The sequence below is a fragment of the Ochotona curzoniae genome, unplaced genomic scaffold (genome assembly GCF_017591425.1).
Source record: "Ochotona curzoniae isolate NIBS_2020 unplaced genomic scaffold, NIBS_Ocur_1.0 scaffold_2453, whole genome shotgun sequence".
In the NCBI taxonomy this organism is placed as follows: domain Eukaryota; kingdom Metazoa; phylum Chordata; class Mammalia; order Lagomorpha; family Ochotonidae; genus Ochotona; species Ochotona curzoniae.
The window spans coordinates 30,245,306-30,265,052 of record NW_024467094.1 but is presented as its reverse complement, the minus strand read 5'-3'; the positions used below and the strand labels follow the sequence as shown (position 1 = coordinate 30,265,052).

The 19,747-nt window shown below is 54.5% G+C and overlaps 1 protein-coding gene and 2 non-coding genes across 4 annotated transcripts in view; all 3 read left to right on the top strand.

The window, feature by feature from the left end:
• Positions 1-5,220: 5,220 nt before the first annotated feature.
• Positions 5,221-5,292, top strand: TRNAC-GCA. Its single transcript has one exon. It is a non-coding gene; the product is annotated as a tRNA-Cys (tRNA).
• A 400-nt stretch (positions 5,293-5,692) lies between these two features.
• Positions 5,693-5,764, top strand: TRNAC-GCA. The gene has a single exon. It is a non-coding gene; the product is annotated as a tRNA-Cys (tRNA).
• A 1,928-nt stretch (positions 5,765-7,692) lies between these two features.
• Positions 7,693-19,747, top strand: part of PLXDC1 (plexin domain containing 1) — a 46,968-nt gene continuing 34,913 nt past the window's right edge. For both annotated transcript variants that reach the window (XM_041001233.1, XM_041001232.1), the window contains exons 1-2: positions 7,693-7,768; positions 15,384-15,562. In XM_041001233.1, the coding sequence (XP_040857167.1) occupies positions 7,693-7,768; positions 15,384-15,562 (255 nt within the window). The remainder of the gene's footprint in view (positions 7,769-15,383; positions 15,563-19,747) is intronic.

Below are 19,747 nucleotides of genomic sequence, written 5' to 3'. Positions count from 1 at the left end.
GCGGTGCCTGGTGCGTGAGAGCCCTGTAGGAGCTTGTCTGGTGGGTGGGTGGGTGGGTGGAAGGGAAGGCCGGGCCCAGCACCTGAGCTCAGCCGCTGCCCCTACCCCATGCCTCAGCCTCCGCCCACCCCAGGAATGAGCTTTTCACCATCCCCTGCCTGCTCCCCTCAGAAGAGGGGACCCCTCCACATCTGAGGCCTCCCACCTCAGCCCTGTGCAACCTGGGGTGAAGCCCAAGGAACATTCTGGTCCCCCTCATTTTAAACCAAAAAAACACAAAACCCGCTCTGTCACCCTCATCCTGAGGTTCTGGGGCCAGTGCCCAGGAGGTGACCACCACCTCAGGGTTGCCTGGGGACCCTGGGCTTCCTAAGGGGCCTTGGCTGCTGCTGCTGCTGCTTCCTTTCCCCATGTCCCCACTGGGGTAGTTCTCTGCCGCCCACAGCTGCCCTGCAGCCCAGCAGCCCAGCTGGGCTGGAGAGAGCCGAATGTGCCAACGAGGACTGGGCCCTGCCCAGCGGCTGCCCACCTCAGGGATGGGCGCTCATGCCTGTCTCGCCACCTCCTGTGCCAATGGCGCTCCACTCCCCACCTGGGGGTGAGGTGCAGCTTTCACTTATTGGTTAGAAGACGAGACACCACTGCCCGACCTGTCCCCACTTTGAAGTCTGGTGTCCTGTGCCCCCCCCCAATGTTTGTCTGTCTGTACTCTAGGAGTATTTTGCCACATATAAAATCGCCGTTCTGTCCTTTGCGGTCGCCTCTCTGAGCCTGCTTCTTTATTCCACCCCCACTCCACCCCCATTGTCAATCTAGACACGTGGAAGCTGCACGGGGGTGGGGCGAGGCAGGCTGCGCTGTGCTCCGAGTTGCTGACTCAAAGGAGAGACACTCCTTGGTTTTTGTGGCTATTCTTTGCCTGCGTGATACTGCATGGCAAGTGCCAGCTTCCCATGCAGCCCCGGGCCCCACCCCTCATTTGTCTCCCACAGGCAGGGCCACGAGACAGAGTAACCAACTATGAAGGACCCAGATCCATGGGGACACCATCTTAAAAGCACATGCTTGCTTTTCTGCTCCCATGGTTTCTCTGTGCACCAACACTCCGAGAAGAGGCACTGAGCTTCTAACTCCACAGATGCCTCCAAGTTTCAGCTAACCAGTTTGGAAGGGGGTGCAGGTTACTGTATGGAGGGTGAGAACCCAGGAAGGTTGTCGGCAGGTGGCAGCAGAGTGACAGCTGGCGTGTAATCCCTGAGCAGCATCCATGGCCATCTCTCCGCTCACCTGGTTCTTGGGTGGCAGTAATGGCCCAGGAGGATCAGAACTCTTGAGTCCATCACCTGAATGCTGCGGCTCAGGGGCTAGGCGGAGGACAACAGAAACAAGACCCTCCATGTGAGCAAAGGAACGAAGACAGAGTGGGCCCGGGAGTGGAAGGCAAAACGAATGAAAATTGTCTCCCACCACAGTGCTCTTCCCCCTATCATTGGTTGGAATCCATTCATTCCTGTTGGCTCATTTTAAGATATTGGTGTATTTAAAAGGCAGAATTACAAAGACACAGAGAGCAAGCTCTTCGATCTGCTAATTACTCTCCAATGCCCTCACCCTGACTGCAACCTAGGGATTCCATTTGGGTCTCCATGTAGGTAAAGGGGCTCAAGCACTTGAGCCATGCTCTGAGGGTTTTCCAGGTGCATTAGTAGGAAGCTGGATTGAAAGCGAAGCAGCTGAGACTTGGACTGGTAGCCATATGATATGCTGGCACTGCAGGCAGTGGTTTAATGTGCTATCCCACAGCACCGACCCTCATTCCTGTGCTTTCTTATGAAGCACCTTCTCTGTGGCAGGGCCAAGTCTGAGTGGGAGCTAAAGGCAATTTCACTGCAACTAGATGGACTCACTGGGTGCTGTGTCAAACCGGAAACAGGTCCCTACTTAAACTAGGAAGGGATGGAAAGCCTTCCTGTAGGAGGTAAGACTTTAAAATATTTACTTATTTGAAAGGAAGAGTTACAGAGGGAGAGGGATGGAGATCTTCTATCCCCTGGTTCACTCCCCAAATGGTTACAATGGCCAGCTCTGGGCTGTGCTAAAGCTGGGAACTGGGAGCTTCATCCCAGTCTTTCACATGAGTGCAGGGACCCAAGGTTTGGGCCATCTCCCTCTGCTTTCCCAGGTGCGCTAGCAGGGAGCCAGATGGGAAGTAGAGCAGCTAGGACTTGAACCAGCACCTGTATAGGACGTTGGTGCCACAGATGGCATTACCCATTACATCACAACATCGGCTCCAGAAGCTGAGGTTTGAGCAGAGTCTAAAAGTGTGGCAAGCATTAGTCTGGGTAGACAGGCAGAAGGAGTGCTCAAGACAGAGAGGATGCACGTGGCTTGTTCTTGGTCCCTCACAAGCACAGCACACCAGGAGGGGCAGGAGGAGCGTGCCCTGAGTCATGTTGAGGAGTTTGGCTTTATTCCAAAGCTGGGTGTGCAGAAGCTGTGACCTGAGCAGCGATGGTAAAAGCGCCTTGGTTGCTGTGTGGAGCACAGGCGAGGGAGGGCCTCACCTGCAGACGCCGCACCTCCCCCATGAGTGGAGGGGAGGCAGCCACTGCCTGTTGTATCCCATAATCAGAAGGCAGAGCGCTTAGGGAAGACTCCCTGAAACTTTCAGGGGCTGGGGTAAGCTGAGGGCTGGCAGCTGCTGAGAGGCCCAGCTCCTGCAGTGTGGGTAGAGGGGCTGGTGCTGGGTACAGGGCCTTGGGGCTCTGCATAGGGGCTGAGGGTGGGATTAGGGTGGAGTTTGAGCTATAAGCAGGGAGTATTAACTCAGTTCACACAGGAATCTCAGCGAGATTAAGCTTCTTGTTCACATTTAGCACAGCCGTAGAGCGGGGGCTCTACTGATACTTGGATTTCAAGCTGTGCGGTGCCAAGTTCATTGTGTCAATTCCTCTTCCTCCAGGAATGCCCCAACTTCTGCCATGCTTGGAGGGGGGACTCACTAAGAGATCTGCTTACACCTCCTCCCTGAAGTAGATGGTTAAAGTGCTAAGATGCTAATGCTGCTGCTGGCACCTGCCCCCAGCACTCACCTGTGCCCAGCCCCCTCCTTCCCAGGGCGAGGAGAGAATCAGCTGAGGTGGGCTCTGGCTATCAACTTCCCCTCTTGACTCCGGACACCAAGCTGGGGGATGAGGTTCTGACTTGTGACTGATTTTTCCTCTTCCCCCGCCCCCAAACCTTCCCAGTCATCTTAACCTGTGCTCACCTTGCTGCTGGTATTCCCAGGATGCTGCTTGGGGGCTGGGTGACAGGGCTTCCATGGCCAGGCGGCTAAAAGCACTCAGCTTTCTCCTGGATGAACAGGGGATAGGCACCCACGTGAAGGAAGTATAGAAGCACAGGCCCCCTCCGAAAGAGCTGGGAGGGGGCAGGCATTTGGCACAGCTACCAAGACATCCCTGGGGATTGGCATGTGGGCGTGTGAATCTCAGTCTGCTTCCACTTCCAGCTCCCTGCTAATGTGCACCCACTGTGGGAGGCAGCAGGCAGGTAACATGCAGCTCAAGGGTTTGGGTCCACCCCCACACACATGGGGAGGCCTGGGTTGGGTTCTGGGCTCCTGGTTTTGGCCTGGACCAGCCCCAGTTGTTGCAGACACTTGGCAAGTGACTTGGGGATGAAAACTAAATAAACAGATAGAAATTTAGGGCTGAAGCCAGCTCCATAATTTAGTAGGCTAAACTTTTCTGCCTGTCACCGGTATCCCGTATAGACACAATTCCAGTCTTGGCTGCTTTACTTCCAATCCTTCCCTATTTATGGCCTGGGAAAGCAGTGGAGGATGGCTCAAGGCCTTGGGTCCCTGCACTCATGTGGAAGACCCCGAAGAAGCTCCTGGATCTGGGCTTTGGAACAGCCCATCTCTGGTTTATTTTATTTTGTCTTCTTTTCTTTTCCTTTCTTTTTAAGCTGCACTCGTTTATTTGAAAGGCAGAGAGAGAGAGAGATCTTTCATCCACTGGTTCACTCCCTAGATGGCCCCAGGCTGAAGCCAGGACCCAGTCCAGGAGCTTCACCCAGGTCTCCCATGAAGGTATAGGAGCTCAGGTACTTGGGCCATCTTCTGCTGCTTTCCAAGGGGCATTAGCAGGGATCTAGATAGGAAGTGGAACAGCCAAGACACAAACTGGCGCCCTTATGGGATGCTGACGATGCGGTCATCATGCCCGCCCTTCAGATACCTTTTTTGAAGAGGGGGTGACTTCAGACAAGTCAGTCCAAGGGGTCACACACTTCTGGCTGTGTCCTTGTCCCCTCTCAGGTCAGTCTGTTCAATGCAAGCAGCATTTTCCACCTATTTGCCATGCACCATGCCAGGTAAGGGACCACACAGAGATGGCCAACACCCACTCTTGCCCTGGAGCTGCTGCCAGGGAAAGGGAGAGTTTGTTTACCGTACCTCTTCCCAGGTGTTTGAAATACTCTGGCTCTGCCCCAAGGATGCAAATCAGTTTATGTTTGTTGATTGAATAATCGCGTGTAACTGTGACTGCCTCCTCAAGCCTGGGCCAGGCAGGACTGGAGGCTTGAAGATCGTCATCCTCCACCGGATCAGCGTGGCCTGCTTCTCCCTTCCTGCAGGCTGCAGGCGCGGCTCCCAGAGAGTGCAATCTCACGCCACTGCCAACTGGTGTTCCAGCCTGAAGTCAACGGGAAGATGCTGGGGACTGTGAGTGCCAGGGCCAGTGGGAACCTGCTAGCACTGCCATTCCTCAGGCCTAACGGGCTGTTTCTAATTTTTCTGGGAGTCTCTGGTGGGAGCAGATGTGGCTGTGGGCAGCGAGGGCGAGACCTTGTACCCTGACCCCTCACTGGGGAGCTGACTGCCGCCCCTGAGTTGCTGTAGATGTGACAACAGAGAGGGCTGTCCCTGGCTCCATGCTGGCAGGGTCCCTGGATTGCCCAGGGAAGCCGAATTAGCAAGAGACGCCTCCTTTCTCTGCTAGCCCTCAGCCTTTCGGTAGGAAACACGCTGTGTATGGATGGTGGCGGATGACCCTGGAACTGCTCTTCCTTCCTTAAAACCTGCACCCTCAGCCCAATTTCATCCATGTTCGTTCTCTATCTTCAGGTGAAAGAAATTCCCCAAAAATGGTTGATGGCCGCACTGTTATACGACTGAAAGGCATCATAGTGAAGCCCGTGCGGCGTGGCGGGGGTATAGCTCAGTGGTAGAGCATTTGACTGCAGATCAAGAGGTCCCCGGTTCAAATCCGGGTGCCCCCTCTTCGCCTTCCACTTTTTCTTTCACTGTCCCGATCTCTCCTGAGACCCACAGAAACTGGAGACTCTTCTTTCTTTTGCCGGCGGCTGAATATGGAGCTCCGAGTCCGCCCGTCGCTCCACCTGCGCCTGCCCACACGCCAGTTCAGTGGAGCGAGGCAGGGGTGCTGTCCGGAAAACAGGGGAAGCGCGTGGGTGGCACACGGTTGGCACGGCAGCCCGGCCGGCCTTGCCGTGACCCCGACGGCTCTTCCTCTGCGCAGGAGGCTGGGTGTCATACGGTTGTGTCTACAAAGTGACATTTATCGGAGTTATGATCCTCCATTCTTGAGAAACTCGTTACCACCATTTCCTTAGCTTCTATACTCACCTAGTAGGGCACTGGCGCCAGCTCACCAGCAGAGGGGGTATAGCTCAGTGGTAGAGCATTTGACTGCAGATCAAGAGGTCCCCGGTTCAAATCCGGGTGCCCCCTGCCCAAAGGGCGCTTTGGGTACATGTTTTACCTTGTCTCGTACCATTTTTTTTCCTACCCTTTCCCCTACATTCTTTTCTAGGGGCAGAAGAGATGAGTTGGCGGCGATCAAGGCAAGGAGGAATCTTCGGGCCGGAGATCCTCAAAATGTGGTTCCGAGACCAGCAAAGGTAACACGGGTGCGCGTTCGAAATGCAAATTCACGGCCCCTTCATCCGTAGGGAAATTTGTGTCTTCCTAGGCGAGCTAGCATTTGGGAACAATTGCTAATACTTTCAGACGGCAGAGCCCTGACAGAGAGACCCTATGAGGCAAACCGCGGGGCCGCCGGGATGACCGCGCCGGACGTGGAATTCCATGCAGGCCTCCGCTGGACTTTGGCGAAGGAAAGGGCCGGGAGAGCCGGAGTGGTCCGGGGCACAGGAGCCGAGCGGCCGCCGAACCTGCCTGCACACGCGGGCGTTGCCACTCGGCCTCGCGGCCGCTGGGCGGCAGCAGGAAGCCGCCCGGAGCCCTCCAGCACAGGCCGGGAAGTGGCCGGCCCGCCTCGCCTGCTGAGGGGAGCCCGGCGGCGAGGGCTGAGGGGAGCCCGGCGGCGAGGGCTGAGGGGAGCCGGGCGGGCGAGGGCTGAGGGGAGCCGGGCGGGCGAGGGCTGAGGGGAGCCGGGCGGGCGAGGGCTTAGGGGAGCCCGGAGGCGAAGGCTGAGGAAGGGGGGGGCCCGGGGCTCCGAGAGAAGAGGGCGCGTTTCATTCTTACTCCCTTCCGCCGGGCCCCTTTCTGACTGACCCCAGGGACAGGGACTCGCCTCCTCTCCCGTCCCGGTTCCTCGTTCCGGGGCGCTCTCCCCGGCGGTGCCCCTCACCCTCTTGAGGCGCGACTTTGCGCTCTGCTAGGCCCGAGCCCCGCGCCCCTTTCCCATCCCACCGCACCCCTCAGCGACCGAAATAGGTCGGGGTGGGGGTGGGTGCGGGAGCAGGCACCTCGGCGTCTTGACCTGATTCCCCGCTGTCTGTAAAGTCTCCTCAATTGTGGATATTTTTATTCTGTCCTGGAAGATTAGGAAAAAGACGATCAATCCCCAGAGCCTGGGTGAGGTGCTGGCAGGTGGGCGCGGGAATTTCCTCGCTCCGGGGTTGGCCTGGAGTGTCCAGAGAGGAGGGTGCTGCAATGACCTTGCCGGAGGCCGAGAGGTGTGTGTATGTTTAAGTGGGGGCCTCCGGATTATTTCAGAATAGGGAGTGAGCCAGGCTCCTAGAGGTACCAGGGAGTTAGAGGAAAGTGAGTTAGATGAACGCGGGCTTGATCCAGAGCCAGAAGGTGTGGATGGGAGGCGGGACATCCAGCAGGTGGAGGGAATCTGTTGGGAAGAGAGGCGGGGTGTTGGGGAGGGGTCTTCAGCTCCCCGAGGGGGTGGGGGAGCGAAACCTCAGGACCCCATCCAACTCCGAAAGCCGTGCTGTGTGAACGAGCCGGGACGACAGTCGGGGATGGCCGGAGCCCAAGGCCCAGGAAAGGGGCGCAGGTGCCTGCCTGGCGCGCAACGTGCGCAGGAGCGCGGAAGGAGAATGAAACAGGGGCCTAGTGCGGGGCGGCTGACGGCTGATGCTGTCCAGCGGGTCTCCCAGTCAGGGTCCCCACACCCGCCGCTCTGTGCCCCACTCTGTCCGACTCCTGCACGGCGCGGCGGCGGGCGCAGCGGGGACCCGTGGAGGCACGCTTTGGGTGGGCTGGGCTCGCAGGTTCCGGGCGGCGCCCCGCGCCCCGCCTCCGTTCCCGCCCCCCCGGCGCTCCCCGGCGGCCACAGCCGCAGCATCTTGGCCCGCTGGTCGCTGCCCGCTGGTCGGAGCGCCGCGCTTTCCTCCCGCCTTCCAGCTTCAGGAGCCACCGCGCAGCGTGAGTTAGGGACGTGTCGGATCCTGTCACTCAGCATGCGGGGCGACTTCTGGCTCCTTGTGCTGGTGCTCAGGGGTGCTGCCCGGGCTCTGATACCCCACCCCAGAGCAGGTAAGGACTGGTCCAGGTTGGCCCGGGTGGGCGGGCAGGTGTGGGCACGGGACACAGGCTGGCCATGGCCGTGAGCACACTGTCTAGGGGCGTTACGGACAGCCGGCCGGACACCACACGCTGCCACACATCTAGGGTGGGAGGCATTAAACCTGCAAGAAAGACCCAGGAGGGCCCCCAGCAAGGGGGTCTCTTTGAGACAAGGGGTTCTAACCTCAAAGGTAATGGATGGATGATATGGTCCCCGAGAACCCCATCTCTTCCCTCTCCCATAACCCCATGTCCCATCTGCAATTCAGGCAAGGCTGTGCCCTCTTTTCTTCTTCTGAGCCTCTGCCTCTGAGTGACCTGGGCAGGTCCGGAGTCAAATCTGGGGACACCCTGGGGGGTAGTGCAGAACGGAAGAACAGAAACAGGGCTAGTCTCATCTTCCTCTCCCTCTCTGGAGGTGGTGGGAGAGGCTGTTGGCCCAGGACCAGGCGACTGGCTGCTCCTCCAGCCTCCAGCCACCTAGACTTTCCCTGGGGTCAGGGAGAAGGATGGTTTGAAGCCAGGCTGCTTGACAGAGAGAATGAGGAAGACAGGAACCTGTGCTGGCTGCCGCTGGGACCCCTTAGATGAGCGAGGGGAGGCAGTGGTCTGGGGCACGCTGGTGTCAGGCTCAGAGTGACAGTGTTCTTAACATCACTGGTCCCCACGTGTGGCTGAGGCAGGCCAAGCTTCCTACTGTGTGCAGAGGAGTGGGGCAGGTGTGGGCAGAGAGCAGTGAAGGGACCAGTTTTCAGAGTCCACACACGGGACGGCCGGAGACTTGGCTTCTAGACCTGCCATCTGCCTTACTTGTTATGTGACCTTCAGCAAGTCACCTGCTCTCTCGGGCTTATTTCTGCCCTTCCAAAAGAAGGCTGTTAACAAAAATCCTGTTAGACTTTTGCTTGTGGGATTTTGAAGGATCTTTTTTCCTCTTTGTTGTATTTCAGGAAAGATGGGTGATAGCATGTATGGGCTGCTGACTTTTTTTATTTTTTTTTAATCGATGTAGGCAAGAAGGGCATGGGCAGGTTCATTCCTGAGGTTCTTTGCAACCCCAGACTGGTGGGCCCTTATGAACTCAGAGTGTGATTGGGTTCAGGGAGGGATGTGAGTTCTTGGGGGGCTGGCTGGGTCATGGGGAAGGTTGGGAAGGGAGATGAAAGATAATGAGCAGGGGCTGAAAGACCTGGCCTGGCTGAGGACTGGAGTGGTAAAGTCAGGAAGAGGGAGGGTGGGCAGAAACTCCAGGTCGCTGGATTCGTTGGTAGAGGCCACCCAGTAATGGAGCTACAGAAGTGGCTTTTTTTTTTTTTTTTTTGCAGTGGTGGTGATACAGGGCAAGCTCAGGAGGCTGGCAGAAGCTGGTGGGGCTGTACTTGAATGTCTAGAACCTTCCCTTCTCCTGGAGGATCTTCCAGGAGGGACAGCCTAGTTCTGGTCCATGGTAGAGCCCTTGTGACCAGTGACGGGGAGTGGGGCCTGCAGGGGTGATGGTGTCCAGATGCAAGGCTCAGGGTTCTCTGGGCTGGGAAGGAGGCCCTGGGACGTGACAAGGGGTTCCCATTCCCTTGGAGTGCATGGCTTGTATGGCCAAGCCTTGAAACTTCATTCCTCAGTAGACCCAGAGCAGGAGAGCAAAGTACCCCAGGGATGGAACCAGGCAGTAAGGGAGGCTGGGAGAGGCAGACAGCTGGATGGCCAGGAGGCTGGTCCTGGGGAGGGCTGTGGGGGCAGGTGACACCGAGGGGCTGGCTTGGACGTGGGGGCGAAGTACCTATCACAGCTGGCAGAGGCAGGGGGCAGCTGGAGGAGGGGGTGGTCCTGACCTAGATGACCTGCAGGAAGCTGGGGCCAGTGTACACCCACTGACCACAAGGATGGTCACCACTCAGGCTGGTGCAAAACAGGGAGTTGGGCCGGATTGTCTCTGGGATCCTGCTAGCCATGACACTGCATGCAGCTCATTCCTTGACCAGCGGGGACCTCTCAATGGTCCCCAGATGCAACCCTCCACTCCTGTCTGCCTTTCAAAGAGTCATCTCCACAGAGGGGCTGCCTTGATGGCTGTGTCCAGAGCAGTTCCAGCCCAACTCTTTGGATTGCCCACATGTCCTCGCGGCTGTGTCACGGCCCTGTCCGCTGAGTGTCACCGTGACAAAGGCTGGGCTCTCTGTGTCAGTTGCATCTGCCTGCTCAGTGTGGTCTCCTGCACCCAGCACACAGCCTGTGAGGTTCTCCCTGAAGGAATGAGTGAGTGAGTGAGCAAGTGAGTGAAGGGGGTGGTCACAGATCCCAGACTCCGCCTTCGGGGGACCCTGCGGAGAACTGACTCTTGTTCCCTGATCTGCTGCTTCTTTGTGCCCACCTCCCTCCGCCCTGCCCTCTGGGGGCTGTGTGAAGAGGCAGGACATCAAGAAGTGTAGCGACTTCCCTCTGCCCCCTGGAGAGCCATGTCTGGCGAGATGCTTGCCAAGGGCCCCAAGATGACTTTGCCAGGCACTGCTGAGTGCACACTACTTTGTTAAACGCAGAAGCCAGAGGGCAGTTTCCTCACCCGCATCTGAGAGGTGCAGAGATGGAGGCTTGGAGAGGTTGTACCAATTGCCCAGTGGGTGGTGGTCAGGGGTCGACCTTGAGCCTGGAGTCTCTTCTGTGGTTCCAAAAGGAAGGATTCGTGACCTTACCGCCTCCTGTGTGTCTCTGGGGGGAACCTGCAGAGACACCGCCTGCCTCTGTTGTGGATCTTTGTGCTACCATGTCCTGAAGCCTGGGGATGCCCAGGCAGCAAATGGCACCATGCCAAGGCCCTTCCAGCATTTGACAGAGGGGCTCCAGGAAAAAGGCTGAACAATAACTCGTGTTATTTGTGGAGCATATGAGTGGAGGAGGAAAGTCCCTTGGGCAACCACACAGGCCTGGGTCCTGGCGAGAGCTTCTGGGACACAGGAGGCCCCAGCAGCAAGCAGGGAGGGTTCTGCTCCAGAGGATCTGGGGTCAGATGTGTGGAGTGGGTTGCATGAGCAAGAACTGGGTCCGTCTTCTAGGTGGCTTGTTTTGGCCAGAGTTCTGGCCTAGACTAGCTCTAGGGCATGAAGGTTATGGGCTGAGGGACTACAGGACAGAGGCCATGGTGGCTGGGCTGTGCAAGGGCCATGGGGCTGGGATGGCACACTGTGATGATGGGTGGGATGACAGGAACGTGGCTCAGAGTTTTGGATGGCACACGCTGACCTCAAGTCAGCTGCATTGCTCCTTGTCCCAGAACAGGGCAATGCCAGCTGAGGGGTCTGAAGCACTCAGGACTGTTGCACTGGTCCCTGTGCAGCAGTGGGCACAGTTTCCCAGAGGAGCTCCCAGGCTCTGGCCCAGTAGCACCTGAAACAGGGCTCCCTGGGAATCCAGCCCAGATGCTAGTCCTGCCTGGGGCTGCAGCTTATCCTTGAGATAGAACCAGCATTGCTGGTCACTCCTCAGTGTGCTGCGCATGCTTCCGGGCAGTCTCTGCAGCTAGCCTGTCATGAGACCTCAGCTTGTGCCTTTGTGCCTCAGTTTCTCTATTAGTAGTATGGATCCAAAACTGGGGCCAATGTCATTAGGTGATTGTGGGGACTGAATTGGTTTTTGTGTCTAAAGCAAGTTAGCCGTCATGTTCATTTCTACTATGATTATATGACCACCTACCAAACTGTACAATGTGGGGAGCCTTGAGTCAATGAATGAATGAGTGAATGAATAGTCAGCTGTTCCGGAAGCTCCTTGCATCACACATAGGTGAGCACTCTTGCATGAACAGGTGTGCTGGGAGCATGGAACCCTCGGTTTGTGTGTGTGTGTGTAACATGTGAGTGGCATGCAGTGGAGGGCCAGGATTTCGGGAGGTTCTCATGGGAGTAGGCATGGGCACTTGGACCCTGGCACATACATGTGACCAGCAGTTGTGTTTGCTCTCCCTCATGTTGCTGGGTGGGACACAGCAGGCAGGAGGCAGATGTGGGGTAGGCTGGAGGGCAAGAGTTGGGGCCAGGGTAGGGCCCACTCTCTGTGTCCCTCACCCTGTTCTCCTTCCTGGAGTTTTTTTTTCCTGATGCTGGCGCTGAGCCCTGGATTTATAAAGCCTCCTCTGTGTGTCTCACTTGATGCTCTCAGATGCCTGTGCCAAGGGCAATGTGATTACAGCTCCATGGGAGTCATGCAGCACAATGGGGTTTAGGAGATAAGCTGATGGGTCCCCTGTCTCACTGCATATGGGCAGCAAACAAGCCCAGGGTTCCTCTTCTCGACCACCCTAGTCCTAGAATCCCGTGCCTACACTTCAGTGCCTCCTCCATGTGACCCCTGACTTCAGGTTCAAGCCTGTGTTGCCCACAGCCCTGCTGGAGCCCAGACTGGGCTGGCCAAGCTCCTGCACTTGTTCTTTACTTATTCCTTTCCTGTTCTGGGTCCTGCCTGGGTGCTGCCCTGTGAGAGGACCCGGGGAATCAGGCGGATCGGCTCAGCACAAACATGTCTGTCTCCCAGGCAGCCTGGGGCCCCACCCAGAGGGGCACAGTGGCTGTGGTTGAGCAGCGGGTAGGCTGCCTTCTCGGCTGTGGGCTCAGAGCCATCGGTGGGCAGCCAGTAGCATCCTGGGGAAGGGGTTTGGGGACTGCCCCTCTTCTCATGTTCTCCAGGAGCATCTGGTTGCAATTAGGGGCAGAGGAGTGAGAGGGGCCGGCAAGAGTCCAGCAGGCATCAGCTGCCAAGAATGACTTAATTGGATAAAACGTCTAATGACAGAACAGAGCCCCTTGGCCAGGTCCTAGCCGCAGCTCCAGGGTTGGTCCTGGACAAGCCTTGTCACAACCTCTGCCCTTGCTGACTCCTGATAATTAGACCAGCACGGTGTCCTCTCTCACTGATTACTGACTGAGCACCTGCTGTTTGCACCCTCTAAATCTGAGAAGAGTGAAGAGAATCCTGGGGGAGCTGAAGTCTCCAGGGGAGATGGGCCCATACATGGTCATACCTGTCTGTGAGTGCTCTGGGGCTGGGATGGGCTCAGAAGGAGGTTGAGAAGAATGTCTGACAGAGTCAGCCTGAAATGGATAAAAGTCACAGGTGGGGCTGTCATGTGATCTGTGTCCCATATATAAGCTCTACATCCATAGCAAGTGCGATGATTGGAGTGACAATGGAGGACACAGCTCTTGGGACACAAATCTTCCTGAGCTGGGAAAGGAAGGGGTTTGTGTTGTTCAGAATTCATGTAGCGGAAGTGCAATCTGGGAATGGCTGTTAATTGGCTTGTATATGACCATTTTCCCAGGCTGTGCCTGCGGCAGACATTATGAATTGATCATGACAATCTTCCCAGCTCAACAGAAATGGAACTCTAGATTTTTTATTTTGGTTATAGTACCCATGGCTGACACTTGCTAATTGGACACAGAATTTGAAATAAAACCTATTTGTCATCCTAGATGGTCTCTAAGCCCCTTGTTATATGGGGAAGTTAATATCCAAGGTGTTAGGAGGCAACGAGAAGACAGAAAAACTGGTTGCTAATGGGGTCAGGGAGGGACAGTTGTGTTCCCCAGGGAATATTTTGCAGTGTTTGGAGGCGCTTGCTTTTTCTTTTGAAAAAATATTTATTATGAATCCTCCAAATGCCCACAGGAGCTGAGGCTGGGCCAGGGCAATGCCAGGAATCACAGACTCCATCCAGGTTTCCCCTGTGGGTGGCAGTGAGCCACCCCAGGGTGCACATTAGCAGGAAGCTGGAGCAGAGAGTGGAATGGGAACTTACACTCAGGCACTCAGATGTGGGATACAGGTGCCCCAAGTGCTAGTGTAACCGTCACACCAAATGCTCACCCTTGCAGACATGTTCAAGTGGATCAGATCTGGGACTGGGACCTGCACTGGGCTGTGAGAGAGTGCTTCTAGCATAGCTTCTGGCAGGTGGATAGGGTCCAAGGATGCTGCTAGCAAGGTGAATGCCCAACCTTAACCAATACTGAAACAGTTCAATAAAAAGAATCCAGTTTAAAGAATTAAGCAGGGACTATGTCTGCCAATGGACCTTGGAAGGATTTCTTCATCCTTGGATCAGTGAGATCGACAGCATTGCAGAACTGCTGAAACCGCTTAAACAGAACCCTCAGAGCATGCTCCATGTCGGGGACCCTGGGATGAGAGCAGGCAGCCATTCTGCATCCCTGGGTACCGAGGTGGTTGGGAAGCTGGGTGCAGTTTCTTCCCTTATCTCTCTCATTCTCCCAGACACAGGAAGAAGAAAAGGAAAATTTGAAAACAATGGTCTCACCCACTTTCCCCTAACTCTCAATCCTTCCCACCCTGATCAAGTATGTAAGCATAAAAAAAAAAGTCTTAAGCAGACATTTCTCCAAAGAAGATAGACATTAAACACGGGAAGCATGTTCCCATCACTGCTCATTAGCAAAATGCAAATCAAAATGACAGGGTGGAGCTGGTGTGTGGCACAGCGGAGGTAAGCTGCTCCTATAACCAGGCTTGGCCCTAGCTATTGTGGCGAATCAGCTGATGGAAGATCTCTTTCCTTCACTTTGTGTAACTCTGCTTCTCAAATAAATGGATAAATAAGTCCTTCAAAGAAAAGGAAATATACTGAATGTCCATAGTATTAAGATAGAGCAGTGCTGAACCGGAAGAACCCTGCTGTCTGGCTTCTCGTCCCCCCAGGGTCCTCTGGAAGAGAGGATTGCTGCTGTTTCTGGCAGAGAATTAAGGTACTAGTTTGGAAGGTTCCAGAATAGTGTCTCAGTTGCATAGTTCACCAAGTCCAGTCCTTCTCAAATCTTTTTTTTTTTTTTGAAGAAATCCTAGTGCCAAGGCTATACCATAGAGTGATTATGTCACATGTTGGAGAGGGATCAGCATAGCATGCCAGGAAGTTATTCTTTTTAAAGATTTATTTATTTTTATTTGAAAGTCAGATATACAGAGAGGAGGAGAGACAGAGAGGAAGATTTTCCGTCCGCGTCCGCTGATTCACTCCCCAGGTGGCTGCAACGGCCAGAGCTGAGCTGATCCAAATCCAGGAGCCAGGAACCTTTCTGAATCCAGGAACCAGGAGCTTCTTCCAGGTCTCCCACATGGGTGCAGGGTGCCAAGGCCTTGGGTTGTCCTCAACTGTTTTCCCAGGCCACAAGCAGGGAGCTGGATGGGAAGCAGGGCCTCTGGGATGTGAATTGGTGCCCATACGGGGTCCCGGCACGTGCAAGGCGAGAACTTTAGCCACTAGACTAAAAAGGAGGTTTTAAAGCTCTGGGTGTTCCCATGTGATGATGCTGAGGTTGAACATGATCACCCTCGGAGGCAGCTCAGTCAGGCCTTGAGACTGTGGCTTTTTACTTGTGGGCTCTGACACCTGTCTGTGGGGTGGTGGGCTTAGGGGAGTTCTGCCCCAGCTCCCAGTGTGTGGTGGGGCATCTCCTGCCTTGGTATCTGGGTGTTGCCACACCTGATGAGGCAGGGCCTCTGCAGTACAGCCAGGCTGCTAACCCCTCCTGGGTCTCCACTCTGGACATCCAGAACTCAACTTTCTGTTCCCTCCTCCCAGGCCACAATGAAGGTCAAGGCTCTGGATGGGCTGCCAAGGGGACCATGCAGGGTTGGACTCGAAGAGCCCGTGAGAGCCCCATGCAGGAGTCAGAAACACACAGGACCCAGCTGAGCCAGGACCTGGGTGGGGGCACCCTGGCCATCGACACGCTGCCAGATAACAAGACCAGAGTGCTGGTGAGTTCTGAGCACTGTGGAGCGGGAGGGGAGTCATTTGGAGCTGGCCCTGGAGGTCAGAGTGGAGAGGGATGCCAGGGCAGGATGTGGCGGTGGGGCCCAGATGGGCTGTCAAATCATAGCCTTGCAAAAAGCATCATAGGCTACCCAGGTCTTCCTGTGGGGGAAGTGGACACAGCCTGCACACATGCCACCTGAGGAAGACAAAGCTAAAGGTGGCATTAGTCACGTTGCCACTGCCAGCTTAGGCTTTCCCTTGCCTCATATCTGACCCCCAAAAAGTCAGCAGCTGCAGGGGCACAGGCTCAGGAAGAGAGTCATTCCGGGGCAGCTTCCGGAAGGCACCTCCCGTGCCCAAGCCAGCTTGGGAGTGATGGTGCAGGGAGTAGCGGGAGGACCATCCTGGGAGGCTGTGGTCCCTGCCGCATCGGGGGAGGAAGAATAAATGTGGGAATGTGTGTGCCTCAGCCAGGGCATGTGTACATGAGTGTCTGAGTTTGTTTTTGTGTGTTGTGTGTGTCTGTATGTGTCTGTGATGGGGAGATGTGAGTGTGGGCATGTCCCTGGGCATGTGAGTTAGCACCGGGGGCTGGCAGCAAAGTGGGTAAATCCTCAGAACAAAGAGAAACTGAGACAACAGGATGTGCTTTTCAGCATTTCTCTCAGGGTTTTGTTTGTTAATATTTATTTGAAAGGCAAAGATACAGAGGGTGAATCTTCCATCTGCTGGTTTTCTTCCCAGAGGGCCACAGTGGGGAGCCAGGAGCTTCATCCAGTCTTGGGGTTCCCTCTAGTGGGAACCAGGATTTGAGGTGTGATGTTCATGCTGAGAAGAATTTGGGACACAGGGGATGCAGAGGCAAGGTGAACCAGTGCACACTTTATTGAGTTACACTGGGCAACTTATGATTTTGGCAGGACAAGCAGGAGGATAAAAGTTACTAGCTAAACAATAGCATACAAGCCACTGTAGGTCACAGGGGATTTGGAAAACTAATCACCAGGTCTCAGGCAACAAGATAAGTAAACTTGAGTTACAGGAAGCAATACCGGTAAGCAGATATAACTAGAAAGGGAATCTAACAGAACTTTATACGCAGATGCGTTCAGGTCACAATCACTAGAGGAAGAAGACATAGGAAGCCTCCCACCTCTCCAGGCACGCTTTGTCAACAAGGTGATCTCAGCAGGAAGTCTGCCTTCTGCAAAATTCCCAGTCTGCCGAGAACATTTGAGATTTGGGGTCCTCAGACATTAGTGGTCTGATTTTTAGGGGGCAATCCTTCAACAATCCAAGTCTCCCACATGGATACAGGGACCCAAGCACTTGGGCCATCCTCTGCTACTTTCTGAGGCGCGTTAACAGGGAGCTGGGTCCTATATAAGCATGGTAGGGAGTGACCTTATCTGCTACAATATAGCACCAGTCTCATGGCCTTGTTTGTTTGAATAAATGGGTTTTTTTTTTTAAGATTTATTTATTTTTATTGGGAAGTCAGATATACAGAGAGGAGGAGAGACAGAGAGGAAGATCTTCTGTACGATGATTCACTCCCCAAGTGAGCGCAACGGCTGGTGCTGTGCTGATCCGAAGCCAGGATCCAGGAACTTCTTCCGGGTATCCCACACGGGTGCAGGGTCCCAAAGCTTTGGGCCGTCCTCAACTGCTTTCCCAGGCCACAGGCAGGGAGCTGGATGGGAAGTGGAGCTGCTCGGATTAGAACTGGTGCCCATATGGGATCCTGGGCGCATTCAAGGAGAGGACTTTAGCCACTAGGACACGCTGTCGGGCCCAATGTTTTTTTTTTAAAATAAATTCATTCTGCCTTTTAAATAAACAGATCCCCCTTCCACCCCCCCCCCAAAAAAAACAGAAAAAAGGAAAGTGTCAAACAGTGCTGAGCCTGTAGAGAATATAAAAGCATGAGAGTTCCCCCTCTGACTCCACACTCCGTCCTCAGCAGGTGCTGTTGAGGACGTTCCCTTGGCCTTGACTTCTATATTTCCAAGTAATCCGTGTAACCACTGCCTGTGATTGTGGACAGGTGTTGCTGGGGACTCTGCCTCGATGACATGCACACGGCCCTCTCCCTGCCCACAGGCTCTGTGCACTGCTCACTGCGCTCACATGAACAGGGGTCGCCTTTGTGTCTTGCACAATTTGTTTCCCTTGGTTCCTTGCCAGTCATCCTCCTTGCTCAATTTTCTGCTCTTGCCGAGGCTACGCTTTCCTGCACGTCCTCGTTGCCTTCCAGCAGGATCTTCAGCACAGGCTCAGTGCTGTGTTCTTTGTCTTCCCTGTGGAAATGTCCCTCCAGGTGTCGCCTGCAGCTTGGACCAGCCACCCTCCTGGTGCCTCCCTTCCCCTCAAACTACGGCCGTCTCTCTCCTGGGTGGGGTCCCATGTTCCCTTGACCTTGAGTATTCTTGTGCCCGCCTCATCCCTCTGCTTGCTTCACACCCGGAGGAGGCACAGTTCTTTTGGGGTGGCTGCATGGCTGACAAGGCCTTTGTTCTGTCATCTCATTTGATGGATGGTTTGGCTGAATCTGGAGCTTGAGATTAAAAATAATTTCCCCTTCAGAAGTTTGACACGTTTCACCATTGTCCTCCATGTCACTGGGCAGAGCTTGGTGTTCCTGCTCCTGATCTGTGTACACACCTATACCCACCCCTTTTGGAAGCATCCAAAGAGCTCTCTGGGCCCCCAGTGCTCTGAACTTGAGCTCATTGCCTTTCTCCAAACTGGGCATTGGAGGATTCTTTCCATCTAGAGATTTCCACTGGTTCTGGGAATTCATTTTCTTCCTCCTTCCTTTCCTTCCTTTCCTTTCCCTCCCTCCCTCTCTTCCTTCCTCCCTCCCCCCCTCCCTCCCTTCCTCGCTCCCTTCTTTTTTTCCTCTTAAAATTTATTTGAGGGCCAAGCGCGATAGCGTAGCAGTTAAAGTCCTTGCCTTGAACGTGCTGGGATCCCATATGGGCACCAGTCCTAATTCTGGCAGCCGCACTTCCTATCCAGCTCCCTGCCTGTGGCTTGGGAAAGCAGTTGAGGACAGTCCAAAGCTTTGGGATCCTGCACCTATGTGAGAGACCTGGAAGAAGCTCCTGGCTCCTGGCTTTGACTCAGCTCTGGCTGTTGCAGCTACTTGGGAGTGAATCATCGGATGGAAAATCTTCCCTTCTGTCTCTCCTCTCTGTATGTCTGACTTTCCAATAAAAATAAATAAATCTTTTTTAAAATTTTATTTGAAAGGCACAATTAAAGAGAGATCTTCCAACTTCTGATTTGCTCTCCAAATAGTCCAGGCTGGAGGCAGAGGCCAGGACCCCATCAGGTCCCCCATGTGGGTGCAGGACTCCAAATGCCTGAGTCGCCCTCTGCTGCCTCCCAAGGACCATTAACAGGAGCTGGATGGGAAGTGGAGCAACTAGGACTCGAACCTGCTGCCACAGTGCCAGCCCCCGCTTTATTTCTTTGATAGTTTTCTGCCTCCCATAATCTCTTTACAGTTACTTTTGGGGAGACATCCATGTCTGGACTTGATCACTGAGTTTTCGTCTCACTTCTGTTGCCCAGCTCGTGCATTTTGTTGTTGTTATTCTCACAAAAGATTTCAACCTCATTTTGTGGTGTTGCAGTTTTCTACTATCATATTATTCATTTTAAAGAACCCTGTTATGATCTGATTATTGTTTTTCTAAGAAGCCCTGTCCATGTGTCGCGGGAGAAATATCTTCTGTCTCAGTGGATGGTCAGAATTTTGCAATTTAATTTTGCTTGCATCATCATCTTTGTTAGTGGTTTTCCCTGTGCCTCAGGTTCTGAAATGGTTTGGCATTGTGACTGATCACACTTTTAAAAAGGATTTGCTTTTGAAAGGTGGGCAACAAGAGAGGGAGAGAGGCAGAGACAGAGAGACAGAGAGAGACCTCTTCCATCCACTGGTTCACTTCCTATTGCTGCAATAGCTGAGTTTGGGCTGGTCTGAAACTGGGAGCCAGGCACTACATCCTGTTTTCCCACATGGCTGGTATGGACCATCAGCTATGACCTTCTGGGGTATTAGCAGGGAGCTGGATGTGAGGCAGAGGTGGGACTCAAATCCAAACATTTGGATATGGCATGCTGCATTGCAAGCATTCAACATGCTTTTGTTTTGTTTACCAATGTATCATCTTTCTGAA